At 41.2% G+C, this 23,315-nt stretch overlaps 6 protein-coding genes across 8 annotated transcripts; 2 read left to right on the plus strand and 4 right to left on the minus strand.

The window, feature by feature from the left end:
* Nucleotides 1-234: 234 nt before the first annotated feature.
* Nucleotides 235-9,116, plus strand: LOC129599504 (PDZ domain-containing RING finger protein 4-like). The gene is made up of 7 exons (XM_055497760.1): nucleotides 235-626; nucleotides 3,294-3,535; nucleotides 3,620-3,773; nucleotides 6,525-6,629; nucleotides 6,727-6,975; nucleotides 7,353-8,252; nucleotides 8,518-9,116. The coding sequence occupies exons 1-7, from the start codon at nucleotides 606-608 to the stop codon at nucleotides 8,902-8,904; spliced, it is 2,058 nt and encodes a 685-aa protein (XP_055353735.1). The 5' UTR covers nucleotides 235-605; the 3' UTR covers nucleotides 8,905-9,116.
* Nucleotides 9,117-9,617: 501 nt separating this feature from the next.
* Nucleotides 9,618-12,474, plus strand: LOC129599511 (orphan steroid hormone receptor 2-like). 3 transcript variants are annotated; one of them, XM_055497777.1, is made up of 6 exons: nucleotides 9,618-9,684; nucleotides 9,764-9,908; nucleotides 10,058-10,206; nucleotides 10,575-10,590; nucleotides 11,166-11,307; nucleotides 11,416-12,474. In XM_055497777.1, exons 3-6 carry the CDS (start codon nucleotides 10,082-10,084, stop codon nucleotides 12,117-12,119), a joined length of 987 nt encoding a protein of 328 aa, XP_055353752.1. In that variant the 5' UTR covers nucleotides 9,618-9,684; nucleotides 9,764-9,908; nucleotides 10,058-10,081; the 3' UTR covers nucleotides 12,120-12,474. The 3 variants fall into 3 exon arrangements, with proteins under 3 accessions (XP_055353752.1, XP_055353751.1, XP_055353753.1); XM_055497776.1 differs by lacking the exon at nucleotides 9,618-9,684 and having other exon boundaries at nucleotides 9,699-9,908; XM_055497778.1 differs by lacking the exon at nucleotides 9,618-9,684 and having other exon boundaries at nucleotides 9,699-9,908; nucleotides 10,069-10,206.
* Nucleotides 12,350-15,144, minus strand: LOC129599513 (uncharacterized). Its single transcript, XM_055497779.1, has 8 exons — nucleotides 14,949-15,144; nucleotides 14,081-14,268; nucleotides 13,876-13,962; nucleotides 13,677-13,712; nucleotides 13,562-13,591; nucleotides 13,371-13,457; nucleotides 13,057-13,149; nucleotides 12,350-12,786 (listed from the first exon to the last, which is right to left on the minus strand). The coding sequence occupies exons 2-8, from the start codon at nucleotides 14,256-14,258 to the stop codon at nucleotides 12,746-12,748; spliced, it is 552 nt and encodes a 183-aa protein (XP_055353754.1). The 5' UTR covers nucleotides 14,259-14,268; nucleotides 14,949-15,144; the 3' UTR covers nucleotides 12,350-12,745.
* A 495-nt stretch (nucleotides 15,145-15,639) lies between these two features.
* Nucleotides 15,640-17,031, minus strand: LOC129599523 (uncharacterized). The gene is made up of 5 exons (XM_055497788.1): nucleotides 17,022-17,031; nucleotides 16,391-16,402; nucleotides 16,147-16,332; nucleotides 15,897-16,065; nucleotides 15,640-15,779 (listed from the first exon to the last, which is right to left on the minus strand). Exons 1-5 carry the CDS (start codon nucleotides 17,029-17,031, stop codon nucleotides 15,665-15,667), a joined length of 492 nt encoding a protein of 163 aa, XP_055353763.1. The 3' UTR covers nucleotides 15,640-15,664.
* Nucleotides 17,032-17,082: 51 nt separating this feature from the next.
* Nucleotides 17,083-18,183, minus strand: LOC129599530 (peroxisomal membrane protein PEX13-like). The gene is made up of 3 exons (XM_055497796.1): nucleotides 18,055-18,183; nucleotides 17,718-17,898; nucleotides 17,083-17,616 (listed from the first exon to the last, which is right to left on the minus strand). The coding sequence occupies exons 2-3, from the start codon at nucleotides 17,887-17,889 to the stop codon at nucleotides 17,294-17,296; spliced, it is 495 nt and encodes a 164-aa protein (XP_055353771.1). The 5' UTR covers nucleotides 17,890-17,898; nucleotides 18,055-18,183; the 3' UTR covers nucleotides 17,083-17,293.
* A 271-nt stretch (nucleotides 18,184-18,454) lies between these two features.
* Nucleotides 18,455-22,425, minus strand: LOC129599518 (poly(A)-specific ribonuclease PNLDC1-like). The gene is made up of 19 exons (XM_055497784.1): nucleotides 22,267-22,425; nucleotides 22,020-22,145; nucleotides 21,877-21,943; nucleotides 21,638-21,773; nucleotides 21,188-21,285; nucleotides 21,016-21,122; nucleotides 20,853-20,929; nucleotides 20,718-20,788; nucleotides 20,579-20,639; nucleotides 20,344-20,505; nucleotides 20,189-20,259; nucleotides 20,063-20,124; nucleotides 19,939-19,992; nucleotides 19,650-19,873; nucleotides 19,549-19,587; nucleotides 19,426-19,479; nucleotides 19,054-19,142; nucleotides 18,862-18,996; nucleotides 18,455-18,790 (listed from the first exon to the last, which is right to left on the minus strand). The coding sequence occupies exons 1-19, from the start codon at nucleotides 22,343-22,345 to the stop codon at nucleotides 18,730-18,732; spliced, it is 1,773 nt and encodes a 590-aa protein (XP_055353759.1). The 5' UTR covers nucleotides 22,346-22,425; the 3' UTR covers nucleotides 18,455-18,729.
* Nucleotides 22,426-23,315: the final 890 nt, after the last annotated feature.

The following is a 23,315-nucleotide window of genomic DNA, read 5'->3' on the forward strand; positions in this document are numbered from 1 at the left end:
AAAGTGTATAAGAGTATCTATATTTTATACGTACATGCTTGGTACATGTATAGCTCTGTGGTACAATTAAATGATATCGGCATCAGTCGAAATTTTGGCTACGCCCTGATTATCAAAGATTTGATGCAGCTTTTGGTCCTTTTCAGATAAGGCGCAAACCACTAGCACTTCTGTTAATGCTTAATCCACCTATAAAGCGGCAAATCTAACCCCTCCCCTTAGACGAACGTAACCATACACTAGAAGTATGGAAGGAATACTATATGAATCCTCTGTGTGATTCGTGTTTTTACCGATGAAATGCCGGTTTTGGATAAATCAGCGTTCCGTTTGCTACTTACTTCTTTTTGAGCCATTTCTCATTTACATGCAGCAGAGCATTATAGTAAACCCAGTCAGTTGTGCAAAGAATCCCATATACTCTGATTTACTGTCACTGGACCATTTCTTTCCATATACAAGTGTTTTGATTAATTAGCGACTCAATCAGATGCACGCTGATTGGAAATGTCCGTGTTTTTGGGATACTGTTCGTTTCTACTGGATTATGTTTGAGTAAAATTACGACTTAACAAATCAACCGGCTGAGACAAACGTACCAAACCATGGATTTCGTCATTCTTAAGGTAAGTAGCCCATCTTTGGCATTCATTGCTATCGTGTAACTACTGTAGCAGTCGCTACTGATTTACTAGAGTTGAATTACACTGTAGCCGGCTTGAGACAAAATAGAGCGGCACCTGCTTAATAATCGGCAGGAAGAAAAAAATCGATTTTATGTTTATTCGGTGAAAGTAAAGGATTACTAGATTAATGCGGTAAATTCAACAGAGCGCTGACCGAAAAACCTAAATGCAACCTGGAAGAGCTATAACAACTTGGACAAATATTCAGTCCAGTTTTCTGAAGCAATGAAATAACAAGGACAACATTAGCTTTTATTTATTCGATGAAAAAGTAAAGATACATAGATGGAGCCTGGTGTGTACATTTTGCTGGATTCGGATGGCATTAGCTATGACTATGATCCGATAAGCGGAATACCCACAAACGCTGTGCGAATGCAAGTGCATTGCGCACACACCTGCAGTTATTCGGTTCTCAAAATTCGTTACTGCAGGTAACCACTTGAATAATTACGTGCAATGCAAACCTACCAATACAGCAGATAAAATATAAAATTTATTTTTCGGTGTAAAATGGCATAAATTAAACGTATTCCGGAACGTATGCGGCTGATTAATAGTGCAGAACTGTTACGGCTCGGGAATTATTGACCATTTTTAACTTCCGCCGCAATCGTGGTCCGGATGTCAAACCGCACTGTAGCCTGAGACTGCATATGTAAATGCTTTCTACAAAAACGAGCAAAACTTTTGAAAACAAAATTTATCATAAAATCAAACCAGTAAAAGATTCGAATTAACTTGTTATCAGCATTAAATAACTATTTCTGGTTAAAGTTAAAAGCAAGGGAAACTGAAATTTCCAGCGTTCGAAGACAGCGCTTTTATTCAGCAAGGTTCAGTGCGATTCGGTGTTGTCTTTATCTCATTTTATGATATTAAAGCTACTGTTAACAGAAATATTTACTCTGTTTATTGGTGGCACAGACTGCAATATAGTACTTAACATGGTCAACCGGTTTGCAAAGCCCGTAAGCAAAAGTACCTATCAGATTCTGACAAATGAAATGTTCTAAAATGGTGAGGTAAAGGTTATTCAGCCAACAAGTTGTCTAACTAGCCCCTGTCCAATATTCATTCAGAATCCAGCCATCTTATTTCGTCTTCGGTGAGATTAATATTGTGCTCTATTTACAGCGATCAAATAGAGAGTTTAAGGTTTGATAACCTACTGCAACAATCGCTCTTTTATAATCGTTTTGCTTGGATGCAGGAGCGCTGAATGTTGAAGTTTCAAAACCATTTTGCAATTCTAAACAAGTTCTTTCTCCTGCTGGTTAACTTATTTTCCATAATTCCGTGTGTGGCTCTCGTAGCGACATGCAACCGGTGATCATGACAGCCTAGACCACATGTGGTTTTAGCCGAGAATGAATAAAAACACGCTTAGAAAGCTGAGTTGGGTATCAACATATCAACTTCCGGACCACCACATCCAATTTATATACAGCTCCGTAGATGAACCATCGCCTACTTGGTTGAAGTCTGCCTCGCTGCACGCTGCACGTCATCATAAAAGGCGTAATTTTCATTAATTATGGTATCCGATTTCGAATAACCATCAAAAATGTGACATCAAGAATCAGACAGTTCTTATTTAGTTTTATTTAACATTAGCGAATTGCTGTGTGGAAATACCAAAAACCTGAGGGACAACGCAAAACATTCCTAAAGCCTGGTCAAATAAAATTTAGTTAATTATTGAGCATTACGTTAGAATTTAAGAGATTCCATTTCGTTCGTGGTTTATTTAAAGTATCACCTAATATTTCAATAATAAAACTATAATTATAGTTTTATATGTAAACACGATGCGCTGGAAGACAATAAAACTGCTGCAATTAAAGGAAAGGAAGCGTGCATTGCAATTTTATCACGCAAGCACGCATAGCGTAGTAGGCGGTCGCTTTCGTGTTTGTAGAAACAGCTGTAATTATGTATATTTTTATGGTCTTGTCAATGACTAGGATGAGTAATTTCCTCATAAACAGATGCGTCAGCCAACAATCCGGGACTGCATGTGCGCTCCGCAGCTAGGTTATATATTTTCCCCGATCGCAATCTGAACAAATCTGTCAGGAATGGGAAGCGAAATCTCTCATATGCAATGGGCGTAACACTGGCCTGCAGCCGACATAATAATATTTTAAACAAAGATTTTCCCCCTCCTTATCCCGATCCTTTCATTATCGATGACCCTAATAAATGCAAAGCTCTGCTTGAGCACTCGTAAATGCGAGATTAATGATAGCGCGTCTCTATTGGGTCCTCTTCCCTCTCCGCTTTTGACGGAATAACAAATTTCTGAGCCCAGATGAAAATGGGACTCATCCGGTTACTGTGGAAATATTAGGCCTAATTACGACGGCCAGATCAATACAAAATTACGACTCATCTCAATGCCCCGTCGAACGGGAAAACGGTTATATACGTTAACGTGAGTGCTGCACTGGACAGCTGTAACACGCGCCGTTGACGCTGCTTACGAGTTATTGGTAGAGCAATAAGCGCTGTGCAGAGATCCTGTGCGTGTATTTTGCACAATAACCACACGTCGTAATTATGTCTGCGTGTATGTAGTGTTAAGCTTAATAATTTATTGTCTAGGTCAATGGAAAAGACGTCTCCCAGGCGAGTCATGAAGATGTGGCCCAAGCGTTTTTACAAGCCGTGGAACCAATCTCCATTCAAGTACTCAGAAGAAAACGCTCAACAAATCCATCATCCGTCAGTGAAGTAGCCAAACCGGTCATAAAGGACTCTGTCGGAGCATCACACCCGGCACCCGGGGAAGCCGATAAGTCATTAGCTGTACAAACAACCAGCAGCCGATCCTGCATCTGTCCCAGGTCAGTAATAATCACAGCAGAATTTATACCTCCCCAAAGAATCGTTTTGCTGAAGTTTTCTGTGTTTTGTCGCCGGTTATACAGATGTGGATATAATATTGATGCCGGAGCGGCTGTTGTGGAGACTGGTGTTACGACGAATCCACAGTCGGCGTCGGCTATCGGCAGTCTGGATTTGCAGCCGAAAGAGGATTTGGAAGACGACGATGATGGACTGGCTGATGAAGTGGAATTTAAGGTACTTTGTAATTACTGTACCAATTTGCTTATATTGCGCCGCGGCATAAACACCCGTCACAATCCGTCAATAGGATTAAGCGGGCTGCCGTATAATATTCCACGCTGTCGGCACACGCCTGTGCCGCCATCGTGTTATGTGCGCTTACATGCGTAATGGATCACAAATCCCAATGTGAAGAAGCAACAGCTGCTACCACTTTCTCTAATTCGCTTTTACTTGAGTATTAAGTTTTGGCCGCTGTGAATTATCTGTGCCGCTAATCGCTTCGTCACCTTTTGCTGGACGGCAGGGTAAAATTAGAAAATATGCTGGGTGCATCAAGTAGTTAAGTAATTATACCGGACAATAAACGATGCCGATCTGACAACTGAAATCGTACAGAACAATAACATCGGCGGTTGTTTACTTTATATTTCGAACCAGTATAGCGAAGATGTAAATCTTTTTGGATGTTACCATATGTTTGGCAAAACTAGATTTGACCATATTATTAGATTTGCCAAAGATAATTAAATGTGAGTTGTGTGCTTATTTTTTTGCGAGGCCACTCCTCGACCGGCATCGAGATTGCACGGGAAGCTTGTGCTGAGCAATAAGACCATAGTTTCCAGGCAGATTTTGTGTTCTTTTAAATACCGTATATAATTTTGTTTGAAGTGTAAGTCCTGAGTAAAGAATGTCATTATTATTTTGAAAAAGAACACTAATAAGTTTTTTTTTAGTTCGTTAGGATACTTCGTATAGGAGCTGCAGACAGCTGCACATAATATTGCAGACTGATACAGAATACAGTGTTATAAGAATTATGCATGCATGCATCTATATGGGGTATATAATTATTACATGGGAACGGGTCTCTTTACCGCATTGTGTATGACGGCGGTATCGTCAAAGAAATGGCAAATGGCAGGATAATAATTGTGATGCACAGTGTGCATGATAGTCCGTAGGCTCAGTTTGATTAACTTAACTTATCAGCAACAGCCTCCCTCGAACCACCTAACAAAAAGAGACTGTCTTCTTTTATATATCGTAAAGGTGGGCGATCTATACTGATGCTAAAATCTAACAAATTTATCAGAACATAATTACAGTAACAGATAGATGTCGGTGCATTTGGGACTGTCTTTGCACAGTCTTTATAATAATTACGTATCAGTGTACAGGTTTTCAAAGGCGGGAAAATAATAATTATACTGTATTATGTCTGCAATATTTATGTTTGTATTATATTAAAACTAGTGGCACTTATCATATATATAGATATTGTAATATCTGTTTGGTGCTACATGCATCTCTGAGATACATCTGGCCGATGATGAGCCGCCTGCCGCAGTCCTCACACAGGCATAATACGAGACAGTCGAAATATAGATAAACACAAATACCGATCAAGGGAGTCCACGAAACGCAGTTTTTATTAGGTTATGACTCAAATTCCATTGTTTGTCCAAAAGGTTTGCACTGAAAGCAGCGTACATATTTAGAGTAGCACGATGTGTGATGCATTATGCGTTGGTGTAGACAAATTGGTGAGAAATTGTGTCATCTGGTCAATGAGTGTACAGATCCCGGGGAGTTTAAAATAATTTCCGGTTAAAGCAGCAGTTCTGTACCTGGGACACACAATCATTTCCTGAGTATTATAGTGGAGAAAATGGCAGCATACCACCATAATGGATGGTGTGCGTAGCCCAAGTGTCCGGGTAATCTGTAATCGGCCAAGTGGTTTCCATTTCTGACAGCTTCAGGGAGAGCAGGAAACATCGAAGAATGACAACAAGCAATACGCGCTTGACCCCTCTGGCTCGCTCTTATCTGGAGCATATTGCAACCGTTAAATACAATATATGCCATCTTTCGATGGTGATGATAGCGCATGTGCATACTCATTTAATTTGACTTCGGCACGTTTGACGCACTCCTGCTGTAGTGAGTACAAAGCACTTTTTCCGAAATAGTCTGAATGTTGATACAAAACATGGTGTGTTTATTGCGTAAACGCGCCAAAAAAATTGAACAAAACAGCATTTAACAAAATCTCTTACCGCACAAACCAAAGCGAGCCCGAAAACATGTGAAACGTACACTTTGCAATTTGACGTGCACATAAAATTCTATTCTTCTAAATATCGTTAAAGACGAAATCATGTAGGATGCAGAAACAAACGTATCGTTCAAACGTATGGCTTTTTTTCGATCGCTTCTGGATAGAGGTACTAGTATGTAAAATTAAAGGCAAAACGCTGTGTTTGTTTCAAAATACTGATCGGAAATATCTTTAAGACGTAATCTTTAAGACATCTTTTTACTTTAGCCTTTTTTAAAGACTACATAAACTGATCATTCACATTCGTGCCGAGCACCGGAGCAAAGTGCCTTCATTATTTATGTGCTTGTTTTTGAAAATCCAATACTGTGCCTTTTTTATTCCATGATATAAAGCGCGTTAAATCCGCATGCTTGAAAATTAATGGCGCTAAGAAAACAAAGCAAGTGACAGGCGCAGAATTTAGAACTACGAAAAGGGTGTTTTTATGGTGTTTGCGGTAGTCGTAAAATGCGTTTATGCGACATGTCAACACCTGGTTTATTTTAAATTTCCATCAGAATAGCACTGATAAGAACTCAAGGTGAATAAAGCAGTCCATATTGCTCTTCTGATGGCACACATTCATAACGGGCATGGTAATGAAGTGCACGTTATTACGTATGGCGATCAGGCATGTGAATGTGTTCATTTTTCAGGTAACGATAAGGAAGTCGTCTGGTCAGACCAATTTGGATGTGATGTGTCGAAATATCAACACAGAAGGTAGCCGCTATCAGGCTGGTTTCGTGATTGTTGATCAGGTGAGTGTGCACAAGAGTTGAATTGTATGTACACACATACGCACACAACCGAGTCTGAGGTCATGCCGATAATCTTGGACGTTCTGTAAATGTACAGATAAGGGATGAACAGATCATCAAGGACGGACTGCTTTGCGAGGGTGACCGCATTCTGCAGATTAATAATCAGAGCATCAGCGATGCCGATCATGCAATGCGGATGTTTGCTGATCCATCTGTACGACAGTACATTATTCTAATTACTCGCCCCATCGATGATGAGCAAGATGATGGCGATAGTGTGGAAGAGCTGAGAATGTCCCTTTCCGATGAATTGCACGAAAACGCCGACGGAAGCGTGGACACGGTAGGTGTCTTCTATAAGAAATTATAAGTTACAATCGGTCTAGGTATATTAATTTTATGCAATGGCAAAACTACTTGTGGCATTTTAATTGAGACCAAATTCAGTTCTTCTGAGTACGTTTTACATGTGCAATATTATCTGTTTTGTAATATCGTATTAATTCCTGCGCGTGCATTTATGCACATTATTCAAACTGAAATAAGGGATCAGTTTAGTTTATGATAATTTACACATATTACACCATATTAGTTTTGGGCGCGATCCAGTACAACAATTCGAAAATTCTATGTACAGCAAAAAACCACGGGAATGTGTCGTAGATTTCCTGTAGAATATGATGGTGTCATTCGCAATAATTAATCTTACTGTGATTCCAGGATATTCTTGATGGGAGCTTAACCATTCATGAAAAGGACAGCGGTTTAGCGGAAAGTTGTAAGAATGATGATAGTTCTGAGAATGACTTGATGTCACCGCGCAGTTCCAAATACAATACAACCAGTTCCGGTGGATGCTGTGACGATGGTGATAATATTATGGAGATTAATGTCAAGGAAACCGGCATACAAACCGACGCTAATTTGTCATTTCCCCAGCGCCAGTTTCAAAGCCAGATATCTCTGACGAATATTGAGAATGAATTGCTGGCCATAACCAAACGAATCGAAATGGCACAGATTAATGCCGGCAAAAGCCCAAAAAATACCGCAGAAGCTAAAGACCCCCCTACTCCGCCTCCGAAACCGCCCCGTCTGCCGCGAACAACGTCGCTCTCCCCACAGAATGTGGATACTGCTAAAGCCTTGGTGCCGCGGCGAAAGAAACGCTCGCGTAAACCTTCAGAGGAAGAGAAAAACCAGACTTATATTCCCGTTCGGCCGGGAGTGACCAGATTGACCTCGCCCGAATTTTGTGCGTTTTCATTGAGTTCCAGTATACCCAAACAAGAGAACAGCATGCTCACATCTGGTTTAAGAGGCAAAACGCACGATAACAATGATCTAAATACCGTATTTGGTGCAAACAATCTTGGATCAGGGAAACTCAGCTCTTTTACCCCAAAAACTCAAGCCGCTCCAGTTTTGGCTCCAGCTCAGCAAGTTCCAGTAGGACGGAATTCCTTCAGCTGGCTTAACCATTCGCAACTTAGAACGGTGCGGGAGGATGAAGAACTATGCCCACAAAAACAGCATATTTACGAGCAAATACTACCAAGCGCCAACTGCCCTTCTCTGCAAAGGTCATCTGGAGTGAAATCATCAGCCAGCAGACGACCGGTACGACTGATTAAGAAAAAAATTTTCTGTTTCCAGACACCACTATGATCACTTATTGCACTTGTAATTTACTGCAGTTGACTGTACAACGGTGAAATATTTCCGTGAACTATATATATTCATTTTACCTTGATTACGAACTTGAACATTTTAATTAGCACCTGATCTGCACGTGATAACATATTCATAATAGTACGGATTAGATGATGCTGTCCTTTGCAGCCGTTTTAAAACCGATCTTACATTAAAGTCGATATTCTTACAGGTGCGCAATAAACTTTTACACGAACGAGCTCAGAGGATTAACAAAGAACGCTGTGGAGTGACCACGGACGACGACGCGAAAAGCGAACTGAAACTTGGACGGTACTGGCCTAAAGATGATCGACGCCGGCATCTCGAAAGTGCCGACACTAAACGGCGCCGCGAAAACGAAGTCTTTCGATTCCAGCTGGCTGTGCCCATGAAACCCAAGATTGTTCTACTTAGCGAACAAAAGCAGCTGCGAAAGTTTGCTAAAAAGGGGGATGGATTCGATCATAATGTTGGTACCAGCGAACCTGTCGGAAATAAAAGTTGGCACAATACTGCCCGCGCTGCTAATGCTAATAACGGTGTTTGCCATTTGACCAACCATGTTACGACCGTGTAACATATGGGAACAATACGTCTTTTGGTTTGGTTTAATTTTTGTACCTTTTTCAAAATCCGATTTTTAAAATTCCTTTATGCAAATGATTTGTTGCAAACGCTAACATTGTGTGATGTGTTTGTTACTTGGTTCTTCAGAGCTTCAGATTTTGAATTATGATGTACATAAATGTGAGCTATTCAATATATGGCGAGAAGCAAACTACAATTAAATTACCACGGTTAATTCTTCCCTATAGTTATAACCGATTACAATGGCCGCGTTATTGTTGGTTCCATGATGAAGTCTGCGGCAGGAAAAGTTATGGTTGAGTTACTCGCGAAACAACCCTGCCCGTTACAAAATTGATGTACAAGTACATCCAAATTTCCATATTATCGAAAGATCTCGCAGCATAAGCACTATTATTATTGTTTTTAATTGATGATGCGTACGTATGCGCACTACTGTAGGCACCCGATATTTTCTAATTGTATACAGTCAGACACAACTAAACACGGTCGCTGCTTTATACAATAAGCACTATTAGTATCCCGACATATGCTTTTAATGTTGCAAAAGCAAGGTTGAGTGTATACTGCAGAAAGCTAGATTAGAAAGTGTAATGTCATATTAATAATACACGATGAAAACAAGATATGGTTTCGATACAAGAGCGCCTTTCACCTTGAATCACGGTTCTTGTCTGGGTCACAATTCGCCGGAAGGGATAGGATTACTCTTCGCTTTTCAGTTAGCCTAGTTCTTCACTTTTTATTATACACCTACCAACTCCGTTCAGTGAGTACTTACGACGTTGCCGTAGTTGTGGCTAACGCATTGTCTATGGCAGTCAAGTTCAGACTCGTCTTTTGTTTAGCCGACTCGTTTTTTCATCAACGCCTAGACACAGTGGCGCCAGGAGAACCATAGAACCCCAACCGCAAAATCAACGAATGGATGCAACACAACTGAGCTTTTCGCGCTGATGTCCAGGCCATTCCCAGTTCTACTCCGCCCATGAGGTAAACTCGTGAAAATATTATCTTGTAATCTGTAGCTATCGGAAAGAACTCACATCCTCACAACTCCAATGTCAATAATATTATGGAGAAAAAGTTTAGCACTTTAGAAAAAGTAGCTCAAAAAGTCAGAGCGCTGTTGTTCATTTTAGTCGGATTACAGCTACCTGTGCTGAATGGTTTTCTCAATGGAAAGAGCTGGTTTTTATAAAACACTACATGGAACACCGCCGCCATCAGATCGACCGCGATGTGTAGTATGCGGAGACGAGTCTAGCGGTATTCACTATGGCGTCAACAGGTACACGCAACTGGTGTAATTTTCTCTTTATCTTATTGTTGCAATCGCATCTCATTGCAATACCTCGAGGTATCTATTTTTCTACGGTAACACATACCGTTGCTTGCAGAACTTGTATAAAATAATTATACTCTCTGCGTAGTTTACACATATCTGTACATGAACATACATACGCAAAGACCTTTCTTTACAAGTTATGGCATTTACAAAATTTTTCTTCTATCGCTGTCGCTTCCCTTGCGGCGCCGCTAGTGTTTCTAGAGTTCTTTTATCAATTAAATTGTATCCTGTAGCTGCATTCGTAAGCAGTTTACATATTGTTAAATGATGTACTGTTTCCGGTGGTAATTTGCTTTTTTCTTTTACAGTTGCGAAGGATGCAAGGTAAGTGAGAACTTCACTTCGGAGATCTATCGTGACAACACGTTCTGTGTGTGTGCCCTGATCCGAGCTGTACAATACATGCACTGTAATCCTTGGCAAACATTTAACGGTTTATTGGCTCGTAGTATGGCTAACTATCGTGCTGTCGAGTAAAAACATTAATCATTTTTTCAATGACTGGTTGGAATAATTGTCAGCAGGCAGATACTTTAATATTCAGCCGCAAACCGGTTATTTTAGCTTTTCTTTTGTTAAAACATCTATAGATTTTGCGTTTCGGGTTCTGATGTGTGTAGTCGAACTCACATCAACATCAAGATGAATCATTACGATTTTTAAAATAAAACTGTGAACACTTACAACATACACCGTACGGTGTGTATAATTAAAGTGTCGTGCGGCACCCGTTGTTAATTTCCTCTGAATGCAGAACAGTGCATTATGTATGTTTACGCTCTTCTGTTTTGTGTATGTTTATGCTCTTACGCTTTTTACGCTATTTACGTTTTGGAAACGAATGACTGACCTTTAAATGTCTTCGGCATGCCTACGATCTCTTAACGCTTCCATTTCAGGGATTTTTTCGCCGTTGCATGGTGAAAGGGATGAGTCAAAAATGCACCAACAACGAAGAATGCGAAATTACAAGATTCGCTCGCAATTCCTGCCAGTTTTGCCGGTTGAAAAAGTGCATTCGAATGGGAATGTCCCGAAGCGGTAAACACGTACATTAACGAGACGTATCTGTACATCGGTGATGCCCAACCATCGTACATGGGCTTGCAAGTCTGCGGCGCCGCTAAAACATTTTGCTCAATTTTTTAGCATCCAAAGTGGGCAGACGCCCTAAAACAACCAGCGTTAGTACGGCCGATCTCGTAGCCGCTGAGCACGCCGAGGCGTTCAATCTAAAACCGGCTCATTCCAAATCCGTCGGCCATCGCCGCTCACAGTCACTCGTTCCACGTACGCTGTCGGCCACTTTCTCCGGAGCCGATTCCCCGGCCGACTACTCACGCCCTTCTCCCAGCTCCAGTCGCAAGAATTCGGCGACCATATGTGACGGTTTGCGCAACGGTTTAAAAAGTCTCCGCACGTCTAGTCCATTTAATTCTCATCTGCATTTGCCGTATCCGGACATGAGTGCTGCGCAGTCCACATCCAAGCCGTTGACGCAGTGGTCCACCCATCCTTCGCCCATTCAGTCACCCAGTCCGCTGGATTTCTCTACCAACTCGGCCAATTATGCTCACTACACTTTCCCGGAACGTGAGCAGTCATTTCCTCATCATTTGCAGTCCATGATGCAGCCCAAAGCAACCAACGGGACGGCATCCGGTCACGGTGCGATGTCGTCATGGTCGTCGATGGCGAAGCCGGCGGGCCGACCACTCCTGAATGGCGACCATGTTGTTACTCTGTCCGCTGACCACTGGCCAGCGCAGTCGATGTATGAAACGCCTGCAACGATCTTCTCTCCGGGCGGATTTAATGGTAACTGTTTCCCGGCGATTTCGGAATCTCAATAAAGGACAGCCTGTTTTTATTCGGGTCCAGTCTGTGCATTTATACGATCTTGGGACCAATCTGATCTTACGTCAGCAAACTATGGATGCGCGGAATGTAACATTTTATTTGACAGCTCCCACTTTTTTTCTGGGAGCTGCTCATGAACGTAGTACAAGTTTTTTGATTGGCTGACACTATTTTGTGATCGGTCACTAGATTTCCTACAGAGTAGTATTTGTTAGTACTTTATTAATACAATATTCCATTGTTGAAATGTTTGTACCGGTGTTGTCATGTTGTGAAATTTGTGATTCACTGAATATACTCTCGCTTGCTCTTAAAGTCAGATTTGTAAAAAAACATTAAATTAGTGTGGGAACATTGCATCTTGACGTTAACGTTGAAAGACGATGAAGGAAAGTCCGATTTCGGTTACCTACTCTATATATTATCTTGCTGTACATTTACGAACAGGGTATCGAAAGAAAAACATACGAAAGCTGCTAGAAGTAACCACAGTTAAAAAATTGTGATATTCAGCAGCGCGATAATAGCTCGTTACGGTATTCTGAACATTCCGGCAAAAATCCGCCATGCTCAGGGCAACATCAGATCAGAAAGGGATATTTCATTTGCAACCGGGTCTTCATAAAGGTCCAACTTGCCCGTTTGTAACTGCCGTTGATCCTAATTAAAAAAAACCTGTTATTTTTGGTTAAATTTCCTGATATGCAGTTACCATAAAAAATGAAATAGTGTATGTCCCATCGCCCACCATATATGGTTCACACGGAATTTATTAACAATATTTTCCAGTGCGATTATATTTATACGATAGTGCGTGCGTACAGATCTTAAAAACTGCAGAACTTATACTGTATAAATTATTTAAGTAAAATCTTATTTTTTGACTTGCTTTTCCAAGAGCTTTCAGTTTTATTTATCAGAGAACTGTACCTAGTGGTGCGATCTGGGATATTCCATTTGGTAAAACCGGTATCTTTGGAAGTAAATCCACCACTTCTCTGCTACCAGGCCGGATAACGGTATCTGCGGATATTTGTACTTACTTTTAACATGCATAAAGATTAAAATAATGCTCTACCTACGAGTGCATTAAATTTTGCTGACTACGTACGTTTCGCAGTGCAACCGGTAAAAAAGTAAAGCAATAGTTTCAAAATGACACAGTAACTGTGGTAGCAAAATCAGTGGCAAACTACAAAAGCGTAGCAAAGAAACACTAGCCATTTTCGAATTATTATGGGTACCGATGGGAAGATTGTTGATTGGGCCGGAAGGGTTGGTAGGGTTAGTGGGATTTGACGGATTGGTTCCACTTCCAGCAGGCAGGGGACCTAATCATCATCACAGTTGTCACTTACGTTAGAAGGGCCCGGCCTTCATATATGTATGGCGAATTCGGGGTACCGTGCACATGGTGAATGTTACGAAAGTTTACCTATTTGTCCGGGGGTTACACTAGTGGATCCTACAGCGAAAAAACGGCATGGAGATTTTTCGCATGATGCACATACGCCATGGCTTTAATTTTTGCTTTTATAAAATAGGTTTACCAATCGGTGCGATTTGTGGCGTTCCGGTCTGCGCCGCTGTAACGAGAATAACAACACACTATTTTTGCTGTTCTAAAAGAGCCCAAATTTTTGCAATTGCGTTTTATGGCATTCTTAAACTCCTTAAAACACACCATAAAACTGGATTACGAAGTTGACTGTATTTTATACGCAGCCAGCAATTGTTCACTGTACATACCTGGATTTGCAACAATCGGGCTAAAGGGCAAGACGGATACGGGCGCGCCAGCAATAATATTGCTTTGCACTGTGTTATACGTGCAACCTAAAAGTTGAGTGTAGTTACGTACACTGTGGAGATCGTCATAACAAAATGCGCAATTTCATTAGTTGTTTTTATTATAATTCCTATGAGTAAATTTAAAATGGAAAGTAAATTTTACCGCCAAAAGGGTAGGTATAATATGCTCCGTTGCATAAGTACAAAGTATTGCTTGCAACGACAGGGCTTGCGACTGGAAAGGTGTTGAATCCATATGTGCAACCGCCAAACGGGAAAGCGTACAATCGTCCGTTGCAGTAAAATAACTGCTGCCCCATACGCCCTGAATATTTGCACATGTACCTAATACTACACAAATAAAAGAAAATTATTTCGTTTGTACATAACGAGCCAAACACGGAGGAATAATGGCTTACAACTATTGGTAAATTAAAATTAATAAGTACTTGGAATCTTTATATGTACTGTGTGTTGCCATTTTTTCAGCACGCGCGGAAACATTTTGGTTTGATAAACTGTTGCATGGAGTCATTAAAAAAATTTGATCCATTAACTGCATGATTTATCTGCACTGTTATGTATTTCTTTGCCAGGATCACGGCTGCATTTGCACATGCTGGCGAGCAAACTCGAGTTTTTTTCCCGGAATCAATAGGAAAAGGTTATGGTTAGGTCAGAATCTTCTAGAGCAACTGGGATTTAGGGGATGGGCGTTTTTCTGTGATCAGCGAAGCCTGGCAAGTACTTGTCAGATGCTTATCAAAGAACAATAAAAATTAAGCTTATGGATTTCATAAAGTCAAGTTGCAGAAGGTCAGTAGCTGGAGATCACCCGCAATATCGAGAGGCTTTTGTTACTCTTCAAATCAAACAAAACGGGGTGATTAGAAGCTGGGATGATTGGTCGGGAAGGAGAGGGGCCGAAATGCAGGGTACAGTATTCATATATAGTATTCATATACTTTGTAATTATGGATTGCTACAGTGTGTTACATGTAAGCTGACCGTGTTAATCAGAAGACACTTACTTATAAGAAATAAAATTTCCAGACGGCTTATAAAACCACCGATAGTATTGTTCATGCCTAAGAGGGGCAACATTTAAACTGTTTCCTGCTGTTTCAGATAAACAAACTTCCGTAGTACATAATAATTAAGGAGTGAATGCGTTAATAGTACAGCTTTAAGAATGGTAAGTGTTGAAGAAAGTACTCTAATAATTTTGAAAACATATACATATGTACGAGTATAGTCCTTTCCTTGGTGAGCGTCAACAGGACTCAGACATGTGTTAGCAAGCTTTGATGTTTTTGTTCACCTCATTAAATCATGATTACGTTGGCTTATGCAAAAGCCATACCCGATATAAATTTGCTTGAACTGAACTTTTTAACATAATGCAACATCTCAAAACCATGCCGCCTTGTACTTGTACATTATTATTAGACTTGCTTCGTCGCTTCAAATAGCAACAGACGCACCAGCATCGAATACAAAGGACAAAATTATAATCCGTAAAGTTGAAATTGCATCGTATTTGCTGACGCTGAAGTTCTCGAAAACGTCACTGCTGAATGCTGATTACTGCGAAATGTAATCAGTGCTGTAAAGTATGACGGTTCTTCCTGTAACTGCAGCATCCCGATTATGGTATATAAGTAGTTTTATCGCACGTTAAGAACATGCACTGCAGATATACAGAGTGCCCCTATATCTTTAGATTGAGCAGTAGCATAAAGCAGCACTAGAAGTCATTTAATGTCCTGGACAAATGTTGCTGATGGTACATGACGCTCAGCGCCGGCGTCGCTTGCCCAGTATAGGTCCCAGCTGACCCGGCACTTGGGGTGCCGTGGATCCTGTAATCAAAGCAAATCCTTTTTTCGAAATGGTTCATTGCTTATTTGCTTTCGTTTAGCAGACATACTGATCGAGTGAATATTCGTAGTTATGTATGAACTGCAGAGTTAAATTACCTATTGGGGCAATTTGCGACACTCCAGCCGGTAAAGCAGGAACGACCAGGGAGAGATGCAGTGTTGAAGGCAGTGTTAACAGTTGGGGTTGCGATAACCGGCGTTGCGATAACCGGATTCACAACTGTGTTGGTGTTCACGTTCGAAAACACATTGTTATACGTGCAACCTGCGCCAAATTACGTCGGTTAACAAAATTAATATCTTTAGCGTAATCTGTTCTGCTTTGCAAAGGTCAAGAAAGACCAACCTGGATAAGGATAAGTGTAATATACGCCGTTGCAAAGGTAATATGTTCCGGTATAAGGATACGTCAAGGAAGAATATGCATAATTGTTGTAAAAATTGTTGTAATAATTATATGCACATCCTGGATAAGCGTATGTATAATAAATTCCGTTGCATAAATAATATGTCTGCGCTTCTATCTTGTAATCTGAAAGCGGGAAAGGTCACATAGAGAAGTCAGTTACGCCGTTTTCCTGTCAACTTACTTGCCAAGAATGCTGCAAACAATATGGTCAAAATGCTTCTGATATCGCTAAACATTTTTTTACTTTATGGTTTTATCAGCAAAATAAGCGGTTTAGAGACCAAAAGACGAATATTAACTTAACCGCTTCTAATGAGGCATCTCCTAGGTAATTGGCTTGTGTGAGCGTTCATACTTTAAACTTTTACTATTATCTCAATTTCTCAAATAACTCTCGTGCAAGAAATCAGTGTAGACTTATTTTTGGTTGACACACTCGAAAAACATGTCACCCTCGTGCAACATATGTACATCACCACGTGTCTTGGCACTCGCTTGTCAATGTTAATTGGCGTAAATTTTGTTCTCAAGTAATAACTGCGGTCAGAAGTCAGAACCTTCTCGATTTTTCTGCTGAAATCGCAGTTTGCGAATTACCGCAATAAATTAGACGTACCTAATACATAGTTAGACCATTAAATGCAAAAAGGGGGCCTGACTCAGTTCATGAAAAACGTTCTCCGAATTTACTGTACTGCATATAAGGCACAATTAGAATTATATTAATAATTTAATGGTAACGATGTCGCCAGTGTGTGCATACGATGGCATAGCGTTTGGATATAGGACTGCAACTTAATTAAGACACTTACTTCTATACATTTTTGCCACTTAACTGCACAAAAAGCCCAATAAAAATCGCTTTACAACAATTACACCTTAGTCGGCTGAGAGTGTTTTTGACATTTAATTTCCCATCTTCTGATGACTACAACTTTTTAAAAATTCGTAAAAATCGTATATAGAAAACACTGTTTTTGGAATCGTTCCCGTCTTGCGACTGACGCAACAAAGAAATACAAAAATTTTGCTGTATAAAACGTTAAAATTTGAGTTTGTTTAAAGGTTCAAGCATTCTTGTTTGTTAGCCATAACGACTCGAATAACGCGATCCGTATCCAGATTGGTAGTAGCGTCCTCCCGAACTATACCGGCTGTAACCTTTTCTCAGCTTGCTGTCACCACTTTTCTCTTCCACCTGGGCTTCCACGTCCCGCTGATAGCGTCTTCCGTATCCATTTGAATTGTATCGTTCGTAGCTTCCCGAATAGGAACCGCCATATCGGCCGTAGGAACCGTATCGTTGCGGATAGTAACTGTCGTAACTTGAATATGCTGAGTAAGGTCGCCGGTAGCTTGAGTAGCTGTTGTAATACCCACCGGCATATCCTTGATCGATCAGAATTCCTGTAATTTTCAATACAAAACTTAGAATCTGGTAAATAATTTAACATAGTTTGAAATATATGCTGGTGTTTAATATCTAGCCGAAATATCTGGTAGCTTACCGGCAAAGAAGACAATGAAGGCGAGCGCGCAGTACACTGGATTCATCTTCGAAAACGTGTGATTTTCCGAGCTGCAGTAATGAACAAGTTCGATGGTGGAACTTGGAGTTGATGTTCTCTTGTTGAACGTTTCCGCTTTATATACGGCTTGCGGAGCGGAACATGTCAGCATTGTTTCAACCTGCAGTTTCGCAGCGCCATAAGCACATTACATGTACGCTCTTAAAACACAAGGATTGTGATCCAACACGGTTCAGCTGACTTTGCAGCATCGTAACAAATTTAGGTAGCTATCAGCATCACTTCTACACCAGATTCCAACAATTATTGCACTTACCTTAACAAGAAGCGCGTAAGTAACTGACAACACTGTAAGTGATACTTCTAAACGGAAAACGCATTTTCTGTGTTATCCACGAAAGTCTACAATCTAAACTATTGTGTATTTCGAGGCCTTTCATTCATGCACAACCTGCAATTTTTTTGGAGACAGCAGTTTCATGGTACAGATACACTGCTCAAGTGTAATGTGTACAGTAGCTCCAAAAACGACGGCTGCTTGTGTTAATATGTGATATTTTCCTGCCTGCTGTTGCAGCATTAATGCGCTTTCGATAAGACCTCAGGTACACATAAAAGCATCCAAATCCCACAATGTTTTTATACATGGTGCTCTTCATCAAACAAACCAGTTTCACTCAAAGAAGAGCTATTTTTGTGAATGAAAAGTAGCTCGTCATTTTATTTTTGCTCGTTAAAAATTATCCCTAAACAAAAGCATTACGGATCGCACACTATTTAACACACACAAAATATCTGGATTGGAGCTATCACATTGAAACCACACAGGAAGGGGCTTTTTCTTCCACCAAATGCTTATAAAGGTACGTAAGACCTATATTCCAGCATTCATCGAGTGGAATTTAAAGCAAGTAAAAGCAATAATACGGTCCCCATAAAACCAAAGTCACACATGGCAGAGTCAAGAATCCATCAGGGTCATAGTTTCCCTTTACCATATCCGTCCGGATAACTTTCGGAAGCCGACACCCACCAACACACACAAGCTCGCCCTAAACCATGCATGAGCAACTTTTGAGTTTATAAAGGTTTCGAAATACGTATTATAATTCTATAAACGAACCAGAAAATCATTTTCGAATAACTTCTCTTTGACTTAATAACGCGGTGTTCATCGAGTTTCCGCATTGTGCACGAATCAAATACCGACGCTTTCACTCCCAAAAAGTTGTTCGCATATTCTGCCACTTTCGTAGCCCTGAAATTTAAATATTTTCAATAGTATCACTATGAGGAACCGACTACAACCAAACACCTTTCTTGGCTTGGGCAGGCTATGATAATCTCCTCTTGGCTTACGATATGGTGCTCATAGACGCATGCTTGTAGGAAAACAGCCAGTACCTAAAGGTCAACACGGCATCTACAGTCTGTACCGAACCGTTTTGTTCGAAGCATTTGAGAATAGTATAGAATTCCTTTACGATCGAAGTGTTATACAAGAAAACGAATGAAATGAAATATAAGCACCGATATCTTCCGTACTGTCTCTGTTTTCGTATAGTCTTCCATCGATAAGATAAAATATATGGAAGAACGATACTTTATACCGAAGTGTTGCTTCGAGAGGATCGTTGCAACCTTAAAGTTACCGCCACAAAAACGTTCAAAACTATGCGTTAGATACCTGTGATTTGCAGACAGGAACCATCTCATTACCAGACACGAGTCTCACCCACGCCTTTAAGCACAAAAAAGCCATATACATACAAAGTCAATAGTGAATCCAATACTAGTATATTATGTTCACCTTGCTGCGAACCGCTTGTTCGTCTTCTCCAAAAACATTCTAAAATCAAAACTAATTTTCGCTTGAACGCAACTGACCATTAGTACGGTAGATTGACCAACCATAGTTTTGTCGGCAGCAATGTGGAGATAAAGAAGCCCTCGGTATTCATCAAGCGCTGCGAAGTCCATTTCCGTACGTAGCAGCAGTAGAGGTGGAAGTGTGTGCAAGGTAGCCTCTCGCTGCCGTCCAGAAGCAGGAAGCGTACGGGCAGCAGCTTGCAGAGTGCGATTTCGTATTTCGGCCACTTTACTGGCATTCAATACAAATATTGTGTTTAGAAATACTACAACAAAATAAAAAATCACTGCAAAAAGATGTCGTTTTGTTGCCGGTGAAATGTTCACCTACCAACACCCGCCATATACGCGTCATAAGCCGCCTCGTGAGCCTTGTTTTCCGTATCTACGAAGAATCTGCCTATGCATTCTTCCAATGGTATTTCAAATTCCATTCCAACAGAATGAAAATTTACCGTAGTGGTCGTGACGATCGTCCTGTTCGAATTTCGGCCCATACTGAAAAACACCAGTTGTCCTGGCGCCAACAACCACTGCGTTAATCGAGCAAAAAACATGGCTAATGAGCCACAAACGCTTACTTTGCCGATTTCATTGTACTGAAAAGCTCTTCCAGTGAAGGCGCATCAAAGTGCCCGAATCCATTAATGTTCTGTAATGTTAACAGACATGCGGACATGGGACACCAAATAATCCCGGCAAGTAATTAAATAAAATTTTAAAAAATCTGACATACTTCCATCCGCGACACGGCTTGCGTGATGACCTTTCCGTCATAAAGGTTGGGGAAGACTTCTCGAATAATCGCTTTGAAATCCGCATAATCTTCAGGTATAGGACCGTAAAACGTGTCAACAAGAAACATCAGATCTTGAAGCAATTGAAAACCCACTAAAATCTAATAAAGCAGCATCAGCCGTCAAATATCCGTTTTACCAAAATAAATCGTACCGACACCGTTACAGACTTGCCTTCTTCTCTTGAATAATTTGTGCGAAGATTTTTCCGCCTAAACTAGATTGTTTCAAAAACCTATTTCAAAACATATCAATTACCTTAGTGAACTTGTATTCCAAGCGTTTTCTAGTCTCGAACTCATACAATGCTTACCATTCTTCAACAGAGCGATCATTATTCTCGAATGCAGCCCTCTGGTTTGCATTAACAAACTGGAACTGCATCTGAAAAATAAGAAACAATGTCTGTATTTACACGCCATTATCAAAAGAAAACTATAGTTTCTACCGAATTCCATGACAATGGTGTTGTCCAAATCCGCGGAAACATCTCGCGAAGCACACAGTGCAATGCAATGGGAGGACCTGCAATGTTACCGCCGCTCAGAAAACTCAAACAAAGATCTTGCAATGCATAACTGAAAATGGTCAAGCTATCAATCTCATCGTACTTCTTAATCCTCTTAACTGCTGGGGTTCAAAAGAGCCATTCGCGGAGTCGATGATACTTTCCACCGATTGAGCATCGGTTTCCGCCATCCGCAGGGCTTCCGACGAACTAGTTACAAAAACGCATACACATTCCACATGGATCTCGTTTACGTAACAAAAACAAAAATTTACAATTCGGCATCCTTCAAGGCGCAAATACCGCGGCGCAATTTGACAGCCAAATGCTCCAGTTCCGCAATGGACAGATTCGGCACTCCACGTTCAATAACCTGTGAAACAACCCGCTGACCTTTATCAGGGATCGCGTTTGATTCAACTGCTTCAGTTTCAAATGGCACTCAATTTTTCTGCAGGATTGGGTTTACAAATCGCGGTACAAAAGCGATACTGATGCGACATAACTCGTAAGTGCAAAAATTCTGTTTATTAGCCAGTAACACTAGTGTCGCCCGCCAATCTAATTGTAATGTATGCGAAATAGAAAGGAATTAAAATTGCCATTTGTTGTCCACCGTAATCATTTAAATGAAGTGGGTAAAATACTGACATGAGTATTTTTTTGTAAACAAAATACGATAATATCTTTCAGGTCAGTTTCTGCATTGGTTAAAATATGCGCACCTCATTCAAATCGAAGCCATGATTTTTCAGGAACCGCATTGCGCTCCATTCACTAACGAAGTTCTTTGTGCGAAAATCTTTAAGCCCAGTGTCAGCTGGTGCCAGGACGATGTTGAAACATGTCACTTTGTAGGTCCTGTAAAAAACGTCTTGCGAAAGTAAAATGCGCTTAATTACAAGTACTCCACACTCAATTTGTTAGCGCGTTTTCGTGCGATGTTCACCGGTATGACACCAACCTCTGTTGATCCAAATTATCTCCATGATCAGGGACAGCCTTCGGAAGACGAGTGAAACAAGCCAATCCTGTAAGAAAGTGCAGCAATCGGCGAAATGACAAGTTACAACCAGTAACAACCAGCGTAAACAACATAACACATACCGAACTGCAGAAGTGAGGCTTCTCGGACATTTTGTCGGAAGCGGCTGTATCGATGATGGGCCTGATCGAAGCGGGATTCGCGTGAGCCTGATCCGATATTCAGCCCGGAAAATTCTGTGTCAAGGGCTACAGCGCATGGAAGAAAACATCAGCAGTTACAGCTTTCATAACGAGACGTCAGCCATCCCGATCGCCGATCGGCTGTGATTTATGAATGCCTGGGACTCTGACAACTGTGGCGTCGTACCTATGAAGTCCGCTTGCTTTATGCACGATTCGATTTCTGGAAGCAACTCATCAATGGTGTCAATATTCACAGACACCATTTTCGACAAAACCAGTAGAAGTTTATCAAGCCCTATTGGATAATTTGCAGATAAATGTCGTACGGAAATTACGAATGATGTTGCAGATCTGTTGCAGAATGCAGATCCACAACAAAAAGACAAAAAAACCTGCATGTGAGTGCATAGTCATACGGCATGAGGCCTCGTCTGACAACACAATGTTAAGTTTTTTTTTTTTTCTTTTCATACTACCTTTAATAAGTATCACTCGTAAGTACTAACTAAGTACTCAAAACAACACAAATTCATAAGAAAAACACTTCCTCAATGCTATCCTGATCGGGGATTGTACCCATCACACATATAGCATTTCCTCGTTGAATTTGAACAGATAGCCGCTGCTTAAAAAACTCTTTCGCCCGCTTCTGGCCCGTGGCGGTTGCTATCCCGTTTCCAACCTTGTCAACGAGCATTTTCGTACCGTCCCCCCATGGTCCGTAAACTTCAATCGCTGCCGCTGTGAGGTTGTATCGTGGTAAAAGCCAGGCGTGTTTGATCAGTTTGGCCCGTTCCGCCAGCTCGGCAGCGGCTCCGACGTTAAGAAAGGTGCGGTCGATATACGAAGCAGCGAGTGTGTCAACGCAGGTCACGTCAGTAGCCAGCGGTTTACCGCGCTCCCAGGGTATAAGAGTGATCACGTCCGGCCTCTTGCGATCTTTCACTGAGAGACCTTTTGGTTCCATTTTCGCTGGGAAACCGGCGGTCTTCAGTCCGCGGGTGAATTCCGCGCTAATGCCATCGTGCCGTGGCAGCCTTCCGGCTGACCGCTTACATCGGAGCCCGTGCCGGCCCAATTCATCGACTTGCATCCGCTGATCTCCAAATTGTGCCCTACGTTGCCCGCCACGGATATAACCACTGCTACACTAGCATGGAAATTGCTAGCGGCAACGGACGAACTTCCTGCTGAGGCGTTCAGGCATGTCCAGAAAGCGTGGGATACACCGGC

Source organism: Paramacrobiotus metropolitanus, unplaced genomic scaffold, assembly GCF_019649055.1.
Source record: "Paramacrobiotus metropolitanus isolate TYO unplaced genomic scaffold, Prichtersi_v1.0 Parri_scaffold0000147, whole genome shotgun sequence".
NCBI classification, from domain to species: Eukaryota; Metazoa; Tardigrada; class Eutardigrada; order Parachela; family Macrobiotidae; genus Paramacrobiotus; species Paramacrobiotus metropolitanus.

What these genes read in the sequence shown, in the direction of transcription:
- LOC129599518 (XM_055497784.1), bottom strand. Translation starts at nt 22,345, where the DNA reads ATGGTGTCTGTGAATATTGACACCATTGATGAGTTGCTTCCAGAAATC. An exon ending in GATAATTTGGATCAACAGAG is followed by an intron (nt 21,774 to 21,876) that starts GTTGGTGTCATA and finishes CGTTTTTTACAG; the next exon opens with GACCTACAAAGTGACATGTT. An exon ending in AAGCCGTGTCGCGGATGGAA is followed by an intron (nt 20,260 to 20,343) that starts GTATGTCAGATT and finishes TTAACATTACAG; the next exon opens with AACATTAATGGATTCGGGCA.
- LOC129599523 (XM_055497788.1), bottom strand. An exon ending in TTACACTTATCCTTATCCAG is followed by an intron (nt 16,066 to 16,146) that starts GTTGGTCTTTCT and finishes AATTTGGCGCAG; the next exon opens with GTTGCACGTATAACAATGTG. An exon ending in GTCGCAAATTGCCCCAATAG is followed by an intron (nt 15,780 to 15,896) that starts GTAATTTAACTC and finishes CTTTGATTACAG; the next exon opens with GATCCACGGCACCCCAAGTG.
- LOC129599504 (XM_055497760.1), top strand. Translation starts at nt 606, where the DNA reads ATGGATTTCGTCATTCTTAAG. An exon ending in GTTTCGTGATTGTTGATCAG is followed by an intron (nt 6,630 to 6,726) that starts GTGAGTGTGCAC and finishes GTAAATGTACAG; the next exon opens with ATAAGGGATGAACAGATCAT. An exon ending in CCGACGGAAGCGTGGACACG is followed by an intron (nt 6,976 to 7,352) that starts GTAGGTGTCTTC and finishes CTGTGATTCCAG; the next exon opens with GATATTCTTGATGGGAGCTT.
- LOC129599530 (XM_055497796.1), bottom strand. Translation starts at nt 17,889, where the DNA reads ATGCTGACATGTTCCGCTCCGCAAGCCGTATATAAAGCGGAAACGTTC. An exon ending in CTTCATTGTCTTCTTTGCCG is followed by an intron (nt 17,617 to 17,717) that starts GTAAGCTACCAG and finishes TGAAAATTACAG; the next exon opens with GAATTCTGATCGATCAAGGA.
- LOC129599511 (XM_055497777.1), top strand. Translation starts at nt 10,082, where the DNA reads ATGGTTTTCTCAATGGAAAGAGCTGGTTTTTATAAAACACTACATGGA. An exon ending in AATGGGAATGTCCCGAAGCG is followed by an intron (nt 11,308 to 11,415) that starts GTAAACACGTAC and finishes TCAATTTTTTAG; the next exon opens with CATCCAAAGTGGGCAGACGC.
- LOC129599513 (XM_055497779.1), bottom strand. Translation starts at nt 14,258, where the DNA reads ATGTGCAAATATTCAGGGCGTATGGGGCAGCAGTTATTTTACTGCAAC. An exon ending in AATCAACAATCTTCCCATCG is followed by an intron (nt 13,150 to 13,370) that starts GTACCCATAATA and finishes AAATATCCGCAG; the next exon opens with ATACCGTTATCCGGCCTGGT. An exon ending in ATCCCAGATCGCACCACTAG is followed by an intron (nt 12,787 to 13,056) that starts GTACAGTTCTCT and finishes TTTTTTAATTAG; the next exon opens with GATCAACGGCAGTTACAAAC.